Here is a 14319-nt window from a genome sequence, read left to right as displayed (position 1 = left end):
TTTTTTGAGTGAAAGCAGTAAATTAGTCTTTTTTTAAAATTCTAGTTACATCTGAGATGCAATTGTTGGCTGTTTTCAACAATATACATCGAAAATAAAGACATTGATTGACTGAAAATGGTTCAAGATTAGATGAAATGTCTTGTTTTCTCATGTATATTTATAATTGCTCTTCACCTAAAAATATATTTGTTTTATCCGATTAATCGATAGAATTTTCAGACGATTACTCGATTACTAAAATATTCGATAGCTGCAGCCCTACTTGTATGTGTGAAGAAGCGATCGATATATTTATTCAATTTTTTTAATCCGGCGCTACGAAAATGACAGACTTCCGGCTTCGGTCTTGCATTGAGGAAGAGGGCACTGTGACTTGTACGGGAGAAGGAGTCCTCTTTACTATACAGCCGTACTGTTGTATGAGAAGGACTAAGGATTCAGCTGATTTTGCAGATTAATTCGTTTATTTTTCGCATCACGCCAGCCAAACGGCTACAGAAAAATCTTCCAGTACGAGGGAGAGGTGTGTGAGCCTTTTTGGGGTTTCAAAAGGTTCCCATTCACTGGTGGATATTGGTCAAAACAAGCCCTACTACTGTGGGACCATGGGACACGAAGTGAGTAAACATTGTATTTTGTATTATGTCGAATACTGGGATCATTTTATTATGTAGATGGCTTGCATTTTGTGGCTGACATGCTCCTTGTCCCCTCGGCCGATGACCAGCGGCTTGTCGCAAATCCCCCCGCCGGGAAAGCACTATACTCGGCTTATTGCCCTCTTCATGTGCCCGGCGTTCTGTCAAATTTTCCAACCGGTCAGAAATTGCAACTTTGTGTTAAGAATAGCCGCGAATACAGCGATTACAAAGTAAACACTACAAACTTTCTTTAAATAAAGGACTACTTATGTTTGATCATGGATGGGTATGTAAAAATCTCTCCTCATACACATATTGTCATGTTAGCTGTATAACAACTGCAGCCGCCCTCCTATGAGTCTTTCGCTGTTTACGACTTTGCCGTGTAGTAAAGCATTATTTTGCCATATTCGTGTTGACCATTTGGCAGCTATACGCTTCTCCGACGTCGCCCGGTTTGTCCGGCGGTCATTGTCCAGCTGGTTCCCCACAAACGAGCCCTCTGCCCTCAGCAGGGGAACGACGAGCTCTAACTTGTTCGCCGCCGGGCGGGTTGCCGATCGACGAAGACAATCGACAACCCAGCCGTCATGTGAAATGATCCGGGCTAGTTATGTGGGATTTTCCGCTTCGAAGACTTTGAAACATCACTCGGTTCGGGTTAGCATGTCGTTAGCTGTCACGCCTCTTGGTTTGTTTACATTCTCTGAAGCCGGGGAAGGGGAATGACATAAGCCCGACTTAGGTGGCATAAAATATCGTTCAGGAGGTGCGACAGTAAAGGTGAAGTCGACAGTTTTGACCATTACGGAGTAATTTTGCCATGTCGTCCTGAATAAATGCATTTTTATTATTTCATATTCCATTTAGCACAAGACTGTTATTTGTCATGACCATGCCATCTATTTAGCTATTGGGGAAAAATACTTGGCTAAAAAGACCCACAGCTCGCGACCATAGGTGAGCGTAGGAATGTTAATCGACTACGGACGGGTGCAGAGTCCGCATTACTGCAGACGCCGCACTGATCTGCCTGTCGATCTCCCGCTCCCTCTTACCATCATTCGTTAACAAGACCCCAAGGTACTTAAAGTCCTCAACTTGGGGCAAGATCTCATCCATGATCCGGAGAGGGCACTCCTCGCTTTTCTGACTGAGGACTATGTTCTCTTATTTGGAGGTGTTGATCGTCATCCTAACCGCTTCACACTAAACTGCGGACCGCTCCAGTGAAAGTTGAAGGCTCATGTCTGAAGCCAACAGCACCACATCATCTGCAAAAAACAGATGCAATCCAATGCAGAATCAGTGACAAGGGGCAACCTTGGCGGTGGCCAACCCTCACTGGGAACAAATTTGAATAGACTTTACTGGGGAGGCTGAGGAGCGTGATCTATAATTGGAGCACACCTGCTGATCCCCCTTCTTAAAAAGGGAGACCACCACCCCATTCTGCCAATCCAGAGGCACTGTCCCCGATGCCCACTCGTTGTGGTAGAGGCGTGTCATATAGTATATTGTTCTTGGAAAATTCATACATAGCTAAAATTTCCTTGTGTGTATGTATTAAAAAGATATGTGACTAGTGGTCACAAACAGAAGGTGTTGATCGTATTGATGTAATTATTCTACTCTGCCACATGGCTGCTCTTGACCTTTTACAAAAAGACCATGTATGCAGTTAGTTTCATCAATGAACCCACACATAATTGATTCATCAGAAATTCTAATTAGACAAACTTGGCATATGAGCCCAGCTTGTAATAAGCCTGCATTCAAAGACATATTAATTTGTCTGAAATATTGAGGCACAGTTTAAAATAACTACATGAATAAACTAAAAATGAGGACTAGGACGATAATGCTCTTTCTCAGTAATAATAATCTATTTTACTGTCAACACACTCCTCGAGAGTCTCTTGAAGGATAAAAATATGCAAAATCCAGACATATGGCATCATTAAAAGTAACAGCCTGCACAGAATGTTTTCATAGAAACTCATTAGCATCATTCACCTTCATGTTATGATGAAATATTGTTAGTCATCTAAAAGAAGGTTGTGTCATTAAAGTACTATGCACAAGTAAAGCAAACTTGAATTGGAAGCTTTCCAACAAAATTAGATGAAGTATTCACTCGTGGTGTCAACAATAATCGATGCGGCGATGCATCCCGATGCGGGGCATGGACGATTCGATTTGGGCAACAAGCCGAATCGATTCAGCGCATTTTAAAATATATAAGTACATTCAAAAATCTTCCCTGCGCAATTCCGGTGATGCAACGGATTTGGTTTCCCCATTTGTATTATTATTCTCATGTTTCATTTTTTACACACCGCATAACTCTGGTCAAGTTTCCCACCAACCTCGTCGAAGCCAAAATGTCTCCAGATGTCTGCGTTCAATGTCTTAGGTGCATCAATAATCTTTCTCGCTCCCTCTTTCTCCGCTTCAGCCGTTGTTATGTTATGCCCTATCTTTTAGAGCAGGGGTGTCCAAACTTTTTGCATAGGGGGCCAGATTTGGTGTGGTAAAAATGTCGGGGGCCGACCTTGGCTGACGTCCTTTACGTAGAACAATATATTTAAGCAAATTTTAGCAAGCCATTCAGCGTGTCACATTTGCTTAACTATTTTTTTTCTCTTTCGACTCTCGGGCTCTTGCGAAATACTGCTGCTGTGACATTAAACTAGCTTCAAGTTGCTTCAATTTCTCACTGCGTATCTTCCCTGTTATCTTGTCGTACATGTCAGCGTGTCTTGTTTGGTAATATCGCCTCACATTGAAATCTTTAAAAACAGCGACGTCTCTTTGCAAATGAGGCAGACACAGTTTTTGCGTATTTTAGTGAAGAAATAGTCTAATTTCCACCTATCCTTGAAGCGTCGGCCGTCACAGTCAACTTACTTTTTTTTTGTTGATTGTCATCATTTTAGAAAATAGATGTAATGGGTCACGCGGAGTAAGGTTTCTTAGCCCTTAAATACCTCCAACATGAAGCAATAATCCGAGACTAAAGTAATAATAAAGTCCGAATGAAACCTTTTTTTCAAGTTTGTAAAAAGAAAAGTCAAAATGAATATGTGTAATAAGCGCTCTATATCTATAACTCATGCTAAATCATGTTTTCTTTTTCTCATGGAACCTGCAAATCCATGTGTTGACTTGCATCCATCACTTTTTTTCAAAAATAAATGTCAAAATTATAAATTAGTCTCAAAATCATGAAATTTTAGTTGTATCAAATGTGATACATTTGGCATAAAGGGTTAAAGTGCTGCTGCCTTTTAGTGGGTAAATGAGGGGCAGCATTTTGTGTGTAAACTACTTCAAATGTTGGTTGCAGTAGTGCTGACCAGTTCATTAAGTCTGTGTTCGGACCAGAGGTTATTGATTTTATGACAGATGCTGGGGGCCGGATGAAATTTGACCACGGGCCGCATTTGGCCCCTGGGCCGGACTTTGGACATGTCTGTTTTAGAGGTTAGATCTTGTGCCCGAACCCGATTAACATTTTGGGCCTGACCGGGTGAATGTTAAGCATTCACGTTCGGGTCGGGCCGCCACGCCGGACCAATAAATTATTTTTTTTTAAAAAAGGGGGCGGGGGGGGGATAAAACCGATAGCAGGCTCTCTGTATTGTGCATTTGCTTGTGCACGCACATGAACGACGTGGCCCACATGTTTTTTTTGTATTAAACTTTCCCAGCGTTATTTCGTTGTGTAAATGCTTTTATAATGATCATAAAAATATGTAGACAATTTAAACATTAAGAAAACTAAACTAATTAAGAAAGAAAAGCGTTTTTTTCTGCCAACTGAGAATTCGTTACGAAAGACACTTTTATTTATGCACACAAAGGCAACACAAATGTGATCGTTTTGAATCTTCTCCTCTGTGTGTCTGCAAAACCGCATGTTTGTTTTTTTTTTTTTTTTTTTTTTTTTTTTAATATTAAACTTTCCCGGCGTTATTTGGTTGTGTAAATGCTTTTATAATGATCCTAAAAATATGTAGACTATTTAAACATTAAGAAAACTTGCATTTTTTTTCCTGCCAACTGAGAATTCGTTACGAAGGACACTTTTATTTATGCACACAAAGGCAACAGAAATGTGATCATTTTGAATCTTCTCCTCTGTGTGTCTGCAAAACCCAAGGTTCTTTTTTTATATTAACCTTTCCCAGCGTTATTTCTTGTGTAAATGCTTTTATAATGATCATAAAAATATGTAGACTATTCAAACATTAAGAAAACTTGTGTTTTTTCTGCCAACTCGAAGAAATTAAAATAAATTGCTGCTGCGTTTTTTTTTTTTCGCGTCACTCAAAAAAAAAAAAAAATTGGGTTTTACGGACTGGGCCTGCAAATCTAGTTAATTGATCGGGCTTGGGCTGGGTCGGGCTACAATACCAGCGGGCTGTGTCGGGTCGGGCTGGATTTTTTAGGCCCGATCTAACCTCTATTCCACATATATCGTGGGCTAGGCCTACATTTAACTTTTGTTCTACATTGCAATTTAGTTGATGTTTTGTTTGCAACTGAACTGATCCCTGGATTGATATTGCGATAAAGATGCTGCTGCACTACAATGTTTTCTTTGTCGTTTTCTTTAATATTTACTTGAATAATTTTATTGATAGGTCGTTGTGACTAAAATACAGTGACTGTTATTACTGATTTTGCACAGGAGTTCAGATGTTGCACTGTGTGAAAGGCTGCTACTGTGTGTAAAAAAAAAAAAAAGAGAAAGCCCTGGTCTCATTCAAAGCACCAATTAAATGCTGTGATCTGTTGTTGTTTTTTTTTTTAAATATATATATCTGAAAGTATTTTCATTTGACTTCAACCAGGAGTGACACAAGAGCCAATAAAAAGTTAATGTCTGACCGCTTGTGTTGCCTCATGATACACGAAAAATATGCTTTGCTTTAGAATTTTAATGCATCCCAGGCTTTAATGCATCGCGATGCATTGCCGAATCGAATCGTGAGGGCAGTGCCGGTGCACACCTCTAGTATTCACATTGGTGTAATGCAGCCTGCGAAGTCTGAGGACAGTCAGGTCCTCTTAAGAATGCTTGAAGTTTTATTGTAAACACTCTCAATGGATATAATGATGAATATTTCAATAGTTGCTTCACATAGCTATCACAGCTTGAAGCTTATACTTGTCTACATGTCTGTAAGAGGCTACTTGACCTTATTATAATAGCAATGTACAAATGAATTGTGTCAAGATTGCGCCACCAGGTTGTCAGATCAAATCAGCTGCACAGTAAATATCAACATTTTTATTCAAGATAAGATTTGCACTTAGCAGAGAAGTGCGTTATGAAATATCAGAGTCAATTGGAACAAAACCTGCTGCTAACTGTGGTCTCCCGGGTTAATGTGGGAAACTCAGACTCTGCTTTTTACCTAACCCTTAATGCTGTCAAGGCTTCACATTACTTAAATCACAATCGCTTTGAAACAACTTCATCCTGGAATTGACAAAGCATGAAATAGGGGTGAGATTGGCAACATTCGCCAAGGGAGTTTTTCTTCTGCAAAAAGACACTCATAGATTACCATTGTGAAGCAAACAGTCTCACAAAGCTTTGTGTCACCCCCTGTGCAGTTTATTTTGCTCCATTAATCCCTTGGGCAGATTGACATGAAAAGTCAATAGCTTGAAAATAAATGGAGCCCACCACAGGCATTAGTTGCTGCAAGGTAGTTTATCCAGCAACAAACTTGTTTTTGATCGTACTATTTTATGTGTTGCGCCTACCCAAAACCACCATTTACTGTAGACAGTGTCACTTGAAGCAGTAAAAAGGTGCATATGTATTGTCATCCACATGCAAGGCACCAAGCTCAGCTGTCATTATCACTGCAATCTCATCAGGGTGGTCGACGTCTCTGGTATATTTGCTTTTTCATGTTCTGTTTGAATGCATCAGCTCCAAAGCTGCTAAGAAGTAACACTCCAGTCTAGGGATGATGGATGAGCCCTTACAATGTATCACTGTGGAAACCAGAGCCCCATTGCTGAAGAACCAAACATAATATGTCTTTTATTGAAAACCAATGCATTTTAACCTTTTGGGACTTTTGCTCAGTAACTGTGATCTGGTGAGTCATTCCCCCATTCCCACCACACTAAAATCTAACTATGGCATTGAGGCCATTGAGCTATTTGGCTGATTGCATGCAAACACCCAGGACTCCCTGTGGCTTGTCACTGTGGTAACCAGACAGAAAATGTAACCTAATTCATGAGTGCTCAGGTTTTCATTCTTTTACTGCACCTTTCTCATGGAATGTAATGCGTGCACTTGCTCATGCAAACTGTATAGCTAGGTTTATCTATCACAACTTAGCTTTGTATCATTTTAAACTGTAAACACATGTGTACATATAGTCTGTGTTGCACATACAGTACAGAGTTCAGAATAGTACTGTAACAGTGCATGCAAATACACTGCAGAGTTGATCAGAATATTCGCTGTGTGTTAAAATTCAAACCTCCTTGACCACAATACCAGTTCACATGTGGCACATGTAATATGGATGTTAATGAATTGTAACATATTTCTTAAGTGTTTGTTTGACTTATGCCAAGTCCAGACTACACTTTTTTTTTTTCCCCTCGATTTTACCCTGCAGACCTTTTGCAGCAAATATTCCGTGACGTGGCCCATTATAAGCTTGATCATTTGATCTTAGAATAAGCATTCAAGACACTGATTAGGACCGTTTGGCCGATAAATGATCAGCGAGATTATATGATAATATACAGTGCCCTCCATAATTATTGGCACCTCTGGTTAAGATGTGTTTTTTTAGCTTCTAATATATTTTTTTTCTTCAAATAATATGGGACCTTAATTGAAAAAAAAAGAGAAATCCAACCTTCAATACAAGTGCATTCATTCAGTGGGGAAAAAATCCCACATAAAGAAAAAATTATTTGACATCAAATAATGTGTGTCACAATTATTAGCACCCTTGGTGTTAATACTTTGTGCAACCCCCTTTTGCCAACAAAACAAGGTCTTCGGACTGAGATGGCCATGGGAGGAGCTTGATTTTGTGTCTGGTGAACCATTTCTGTGTAGATTTGGCCATATGTTTAGGGTCACTGTCTTACTGAAAGACCCAGTGACGACCCATCTTCACCTTTCGGGCAGAGGGCATCAGATTTTGATTTAAAATGTCCTGGTATTTCAAAGCATTCATGATGCCATGCACCCTAACAAGGTTCCCAGGGCCTTTGGAAGCGAAACAGCCCCACAGCATCACTGACCCACCCCCATACTTCACAGTGGGTATGAGGTGCTTTTCAGCATGCGCATCTTTCGTGGCACGCCAGACCCACTTAGAGTGTTTGTTGCCAAAAAGCTCAATCTTGGTCTCACACAAAAATACACACCTACATACATACATACATACATACCAGGCTTCAACTGGGACCGTGTGCTTTGGTCAGAGGAGACCAAGATAGAGCTTTTTGGCAACAAACACTCTAAGTGGGTCTGGCATGCCACGAAAAATGCGCATGCTGAAAAAGCTCAATCTTGGTCTCACACAAAAATACACACGGTCCCAGGCTTCAACTGGGCTTTGGTCAGATGAGACAATTTAAATCAAAATCTGTTGCCCTCTGCCCGAAAGCTGAAGATGGGTCGTCACTGGGTCTTTCAGCAAGACAATTACGCTAAATATATGGCCAAATCTCCACAGAAATGGTTCACCAGACACAAAATCAAGCTCCTCCCATGGCCATCTCAGTCCCCAGACCTTGTTTTGTTGGCAAAAGGGGGTTGTACAAAGTATTAACACCAGGGGTGCTAATAATTGTGACACACATTATTTGATGTCAAATAATTTTTTCTTTATGTGGGATTTTTTCCCCACTGAATGAATGCACTTGTATTGAAGGTTGGATTTTTCTCTTTTTTTCCATTAAGGTCCCATATTATTTGAATTTTTAAAAAATTATTAGAAGCTAAAAAACACATCTTAACCAGGGGTGCCAATAATTATGGAGGGCACTGTTTCTGATTGCTGTTTCCTTTCCAATACAGGATTTCTTGAACTCGCAGTGTTCCTCGTTCTTACAGTAAATAAAACTATGCAACACTGTAAAGGTGCTCCCCAAATGGGGTCACCACCCATCCTGTATAGCACATAGACGCACCACGTTTTGAGCTCAATTCAGGCGTCCTGCAAACTGAGGCTTTGTCCCACAAAAAAAATAAAATAAAAAAAGACTGGAGTTTTGAGTATACCCCTGCATCCTGCCCATAGTTAGGTTTATAAATACGGTATAATATACAGTACTAATCAAAAAACTAAATCATCAAGTAAAAATCGTTTTATTTTGGCAATTTAACAAAGATGAAACCAACATATTTTATCGAGCCATTACACGCAAATTGGCTAATCTTAAGCAGTTGTACCTTTGTTGGTTACCATTTTTGGCTTATTATAACCACAAGCCCACCTAAAAAATATAGAAAACAGTACTGTGAAAATCTTCAGTTTTGTACATAGTTGGCACATGTGTAATTCAAAACACCTGCAAAAAGGTCCTGAGCCTTTAAGAAGTCAGTCTTAGATGGGCTCAAAAGAGTTCAGACATGGAGAAGACTGCTGATCTGACAGGATATTCTCATTTTCTGAGTGGTACTGTACACGCGTACGTGTGTGTGGGTGTGTTTGTGTCCTGCATTGTTATGGTTCCCGAAATAATCCACCATGTAACAAAAGAGTCTCTGTGGATTTTAGTTCACAGAGATGACAGTCAGGTCAGTGTTGAGCTGCCGTCCTCCCACGCTGCCTACTCAATATTCAATAGCAGCTTCTTTCCTTAATGAAACAAGTGGATGAGTTTTTTTTTTTTTTTTTTTTTGAATGTATTTTTTATTACTGGACCACACCATCTCAATTAAAACTTCAAACAGGCCAAGCATGAGCATGAAGAAGAAACTGAATTTTTGATTGAGAGGCATTTTTGTCCCCTCTTGTTCACCCTTGTCACACAGGCATACTCGTATAACTCATTATAATCTACAACAACAACAAAGTGTGTTGGAATAACAATTTTTGCAAATGTCTGACTGTGGTTGGCTCACTCTAATATGAGTTGACGGGGAAAAAAGAATATACTGTTCTTTAAGCAGGCTTTATGTACATCTTCAATTAAGCGTTACCATGCATGAAAAGTGTACATGGTCTTTACGTTGCTGTCAATAATAATAATAATAATAATAATAATATTAATAATTTCATTGATGTAGAGCTTTTCAAGGCAAAGACTCCCTTTCATCATATATTAATCTAAATTCATATATCATCTCTTATCAATTATTCAATGATTTTATCAATAAATCCTTGCCACCTGTTTATTTAGAGCATGTGGTCATTTATTCATCAGTTTTGACCCAATTCGAATGCTTTTCTCTCAAGTTGTAGCTCAAGTTAGAAGTGAAAATTTTTGTCCACCGGAACTGTGGTTTGGTGATTAATTGCTTCATAGTTGTCATGTAGCAAGAAAAATGTTATCTTAAGTTAGTAAAGGTGTATGATCGTCAAGTTAAAGCGGGTGAATTGTAGCATAATAATGTGCTGGTTGGAAATATGCTGTTAAAAGATAGCTTGGTCCTTTGAAAATTGCTAACTTGTGTTTCTCTCCAGTGAGCATGACCTGGGTGAGGATGACATCTACGACTGTGTCCCGTGTGACGACGATGGCGATGACATATACGAGGACATCATTAAGGTGGAAGTACGACAACCCATGGTGAGGGCTTTTGAGCTAAACATTTCATCAGATCTAATTTCCAGGATCAGTTCTCCTAGGCTGTTGATAAACCTGAACAATGGTAAAAATAGCATAGAATGACATCAGGTAATCAAGTATAAAAAAGCTTTAGCATCATTTAGGATACATTAGAGTAGTTTAATTTCTGATATTAATATTCACACATTCTTAAGCCTGTCGCGATATGCAACGAGTCAAGCTATCGCACGGTAAATAAAAATGAGGGCGGTAATTTTCTCCGATTGTGATTTATCGCCGCGTGCGTACGTGTGTGAGCTGCGTGCACTCGGCACACGTGCCTGTTGATTACATATTAGACTCCAGTAGATTTCACACATGTTTATTGGCCATCAACACGCCGTGGAATTAAAATTCAGACATACAAAATAAGGAAACACTTCTAGATTAAACATTGTAAAATGTTAGAATTGCTACATTGAAGCTAATTGAAAAAAGACAATATACTCACCACTTTAGTCAGCTATAAAACATTGACAGTCTTCTCCACAACGCAATATTGCGATTAAAAGGTGACACATCGAACATGAAAACTTGCTGGATTAAAAAATTTCCAAGCGATGCGAACAAAAGGAAAAAAATCTATTACTGATACAACATGCATGACGAAAGGGAAGTGCATTTTGTTTTTGTTTCTTTTTATTGAGTGTAAAGCTTCCGTTTAGTGGCTTAGCAAACGTACTTCCGGTGAACATTTCAAAAATAAAAGCAGGTCATGTTCAGATTTCTGGAGGCAATCGGATATACTTCAGATTCTACACAAAGAATCAATTCAAAATGACACCCATTATGAAAAATCTGATTGGCAATGATAATATCATATAATAAATGATAATAATTTGGCTTCAAATGTGTTGCATTTGCACTTTGCAGGACAAGATGACCGTCATTTTGGATCAAATTAACACTTTTAATGGGCTGTAATTGGCAGTGGGTTTCTCTCCTATTTCATATTCTGCACCTAACTAGCTTTAAAATTACTCATTATACATTTTTTTTTTTTTTTTTTAATATTTATAATTTTTAATAAAGTTTGTGTATTATTTAAGAATAACAATTCATTGCATTTATTAGGATAATTTCTATATTCATGGTTGAATAGGTTAAAAAAATGGCAACAATCTCGCGTATCGCAATAGTTTATGAGATAATATATCGCCTCGTAAAATTTGTTATCGTGACAGGCCTACACATGATTAAAATAAAGTGTAACATTCATTCATTCATTCATTTTCCATGCCGCTTTTCCTCACGAGGGTCGCGGACAGTGAAGTAAAAAAGAAGGACCAAATTGTAGATTTATCCCTTTTTTTTTTTTTTTTTGCCTAGCCTGCACGAATATGTAAAAGCTTCTCCTTGGCTCACATTCCATTCCTCCTTGGATGGCGATCATACAGTTTCAGCTATGTAATTGGAACGTACTGTTTGTAATGTGGTAAATAAAGAAGAATTTTAAAAAACATTAAATAACAGTACTGTTTCATCTTGTTTTATAATAAATAAAAAATACTATAGAAAATATAAGTAGTAATGTAATAAAATAAGCAAGATAAAATATTTCAGTTTGTGCTCAATAATAAACTGTGAGAGAGTTAAAAGCCTCCAGGACAGAAAGCCTGATGACGACACTGGTGAAGAACTTTTTGTGTAAACCTACTGACAAATTAAACATCACAGAAACAAACAAAATGTGGATAATAACTCAAGTGATTTTACGAGTTATAACTTCTGATGTGTGTCATGTTTATTCTTGTTCCATTTGACTTGATTTTTGACTGCTTTGCTTGCTTCATGCTGCAGATCAGATACATGCAGGTGAGTGCCTCTGTAATTGTGATCAATACCGGCATCAAAGGGAACTCTACAACCCTGACCCTCCTCCTACTGACTCACCACCATCACAAAACAATAAAGAGGATTACCCTCCCACAAGGATGACTTGCCAATTAGTTAGTTAATTAGATGTAGAGGGCAGCTGGTCCAAAATTTGATCAGTGCCCATGGGAGCAAGTATGACATCAGGGTATGACTACAATGCTACATTGCATAAGCTGAACCAACAGACATGCCACAATGAGCTGTATATATTAGAGATGTCCCGATCCGATATTTGGATCGGATGGAACGCCGATATGGGCAAAAAAATGCGCATCGGTATCGGATTGCCCGACACGGAAAAATTCCGATCCAGACTTCCGATCCAGGTTTTTTTTATTTTGAAAGTCCAGTCAGGGTTTTCTAGCGCACCGATTTACATAATCCATTCCAGTTTTTGCTTCGGTTTCCGTCAAATCCGGTCCGCATTTTCCGGCACACCTTCAACAAACTACATTACCGTCTCCCAATTTACCGAGAGACTTGATCGGTAAAAATGTCAGCTGTGTGGGATCATTTCACCTTAAAGGACGACAAAGACGAAGAGGCAGAGTGCAACATATGCCACAATAAAGTCAAGCGTGGTGGTAAAGCTGTAAGAAGTTTTAATTCAACCAACCTAATCAAGCATTTTGTGAAATACCACCACGAACAATATCAGGAGTATGTTAAGAAAACTGAAGACAAAAAGAAAGGTCCTACGTAACTAACACTGGCAGAAACTTTTGCTATGCAAATTGGCACTCGACAGTCTCAAAGCCCAGGGAATAACAAGAGTCATTGCCGAAGAATTAATTCTGGATGACGAGCCATTATCTCTCATGAGTAAAGACGCACCATCCAACACTTAGAACCACGATACAACATGCCCTGCTGTCATTACATCCTTGAGCGATTCGGCCGTGGAAGATTCGAGAACGATTCAAAAACATCCAAATTCCGATTATTAAAATACGTCAAGTAAAGCGGAACTAATACACAGCGCGGTCTTCAGGACGCAATGAGAAACTGACCGCATTGCGTCCCGAAAGTAAACATCATGCTTGTCATAGACCCGGGTAATGCCAATGCTCAACTCACGGCTTTAGCTCAACTCATGCCGCTGGATAAAAAACACAAGAATACCTCACTGCTGCTGACAGCCACTACAATCTACGTCATCATTGTTTTACTGGAGATAATAGATATCATATGTATATAGAACTAGATGCAAAACGACAGACTCGACTGCGTTAGCATCATTGAAGTATTGAAAACTAGATGCGTTAGTAAACAGCCGCCATCTTAAAGCAGAAGACTTCCCTAGTAGGCTGTTGTGAACCTTCCAAGCGAACCTAATTAACTTTTTATCTAAAATACTCCTAAATCGGCAAAATCTTGACTTGAATCTATCTTCAAAACAGTTTTAAAACTTTCACATCTCGAAAGTAGACGGAAGGGAAATTATGGAATAACGGAGCAATTTTCACAACTTTAACTGTTGATTCGCAAAATTAAATGAATTGAATGTAGTTTAAAGCCGCTTATACAGAATGAGAACTTGAGTATTTTATTTACTGTTTTAAAATGTTAAAAGCATCTAATAGCTTGGGGGGTTTGTGGGATTTTCCACTGAGGTTGTTTGTGTGTTTTACTTTTTTAAAGACCGTTTACAATATTATTTGTACGTTTTACTGACTGACTATGCCATTTCTGTTTGTTATTTATAATGTTTTGTGTTTGTCACTGAATAAACAGGTCAGTTTCTTGTTACCAACCGTTGTGTGTTATTCAAACTCACCTAATTCAGCTGGCTAGTTGTTATCAAGAGTACTAAAACCCTTTTCAAAATGAGTCTGGCAACTAAGTAAGGAGGCTAAATAACTTTAAACTTTAATACATGCTCAGATAGGCCGGTATCGGTATCGGCCAGTAGCGGTATCGGATCGGAAGTGCAAAACAATATCGGTATCGGATCGGAAGT

The 14319-nt window shown here is 38.9% G+C and overlaps 1 protein-coding gene across 13 annotated transcripts in view; it reads left to right on the top strand.

Moving 5' to 3' along the window:
• The window catches only part of vav2 (vav 2 guanine nucleotide exchange factor), a 332346-nt gene that overhangs the window by 253460 nt on the left and 64567 nt on the right, over positions 1–14319 (top strand). For all 13 annotated transcript variants that reach the window (XM_057818372.1, XM_057818370.1, XM_057818371.1 and 10 more), the window contains exon 5: positions 10337–10442. In XM_057818372.1, coding sequence (XP_057674355.1) covers positions 10337–10442 — 106 coding nt within the window. The remainder of the gene's footprint in view (positions 1–10336; positions 10443–14319) is intronic.

Source organism: Corythoichthys intestinalis, chromosome 17 (assembly GCF_030265065.1).
Source record: "Corythoichthys intestinalis isolate RoL2023-P3 chromosome 17, ASM3026506v1, whole genome shotgun sequence".
Taxonomy (NCBI): Eukaryota; Metazoa; Chordata; class Actinopteri; order Syngnathiformes; family Syngnathidae; genus Corythoichthys; species Corythoichthys intestinalis.
This window is presented reverse-complemented; position numbering and strand designations above follow the sequence as displayed.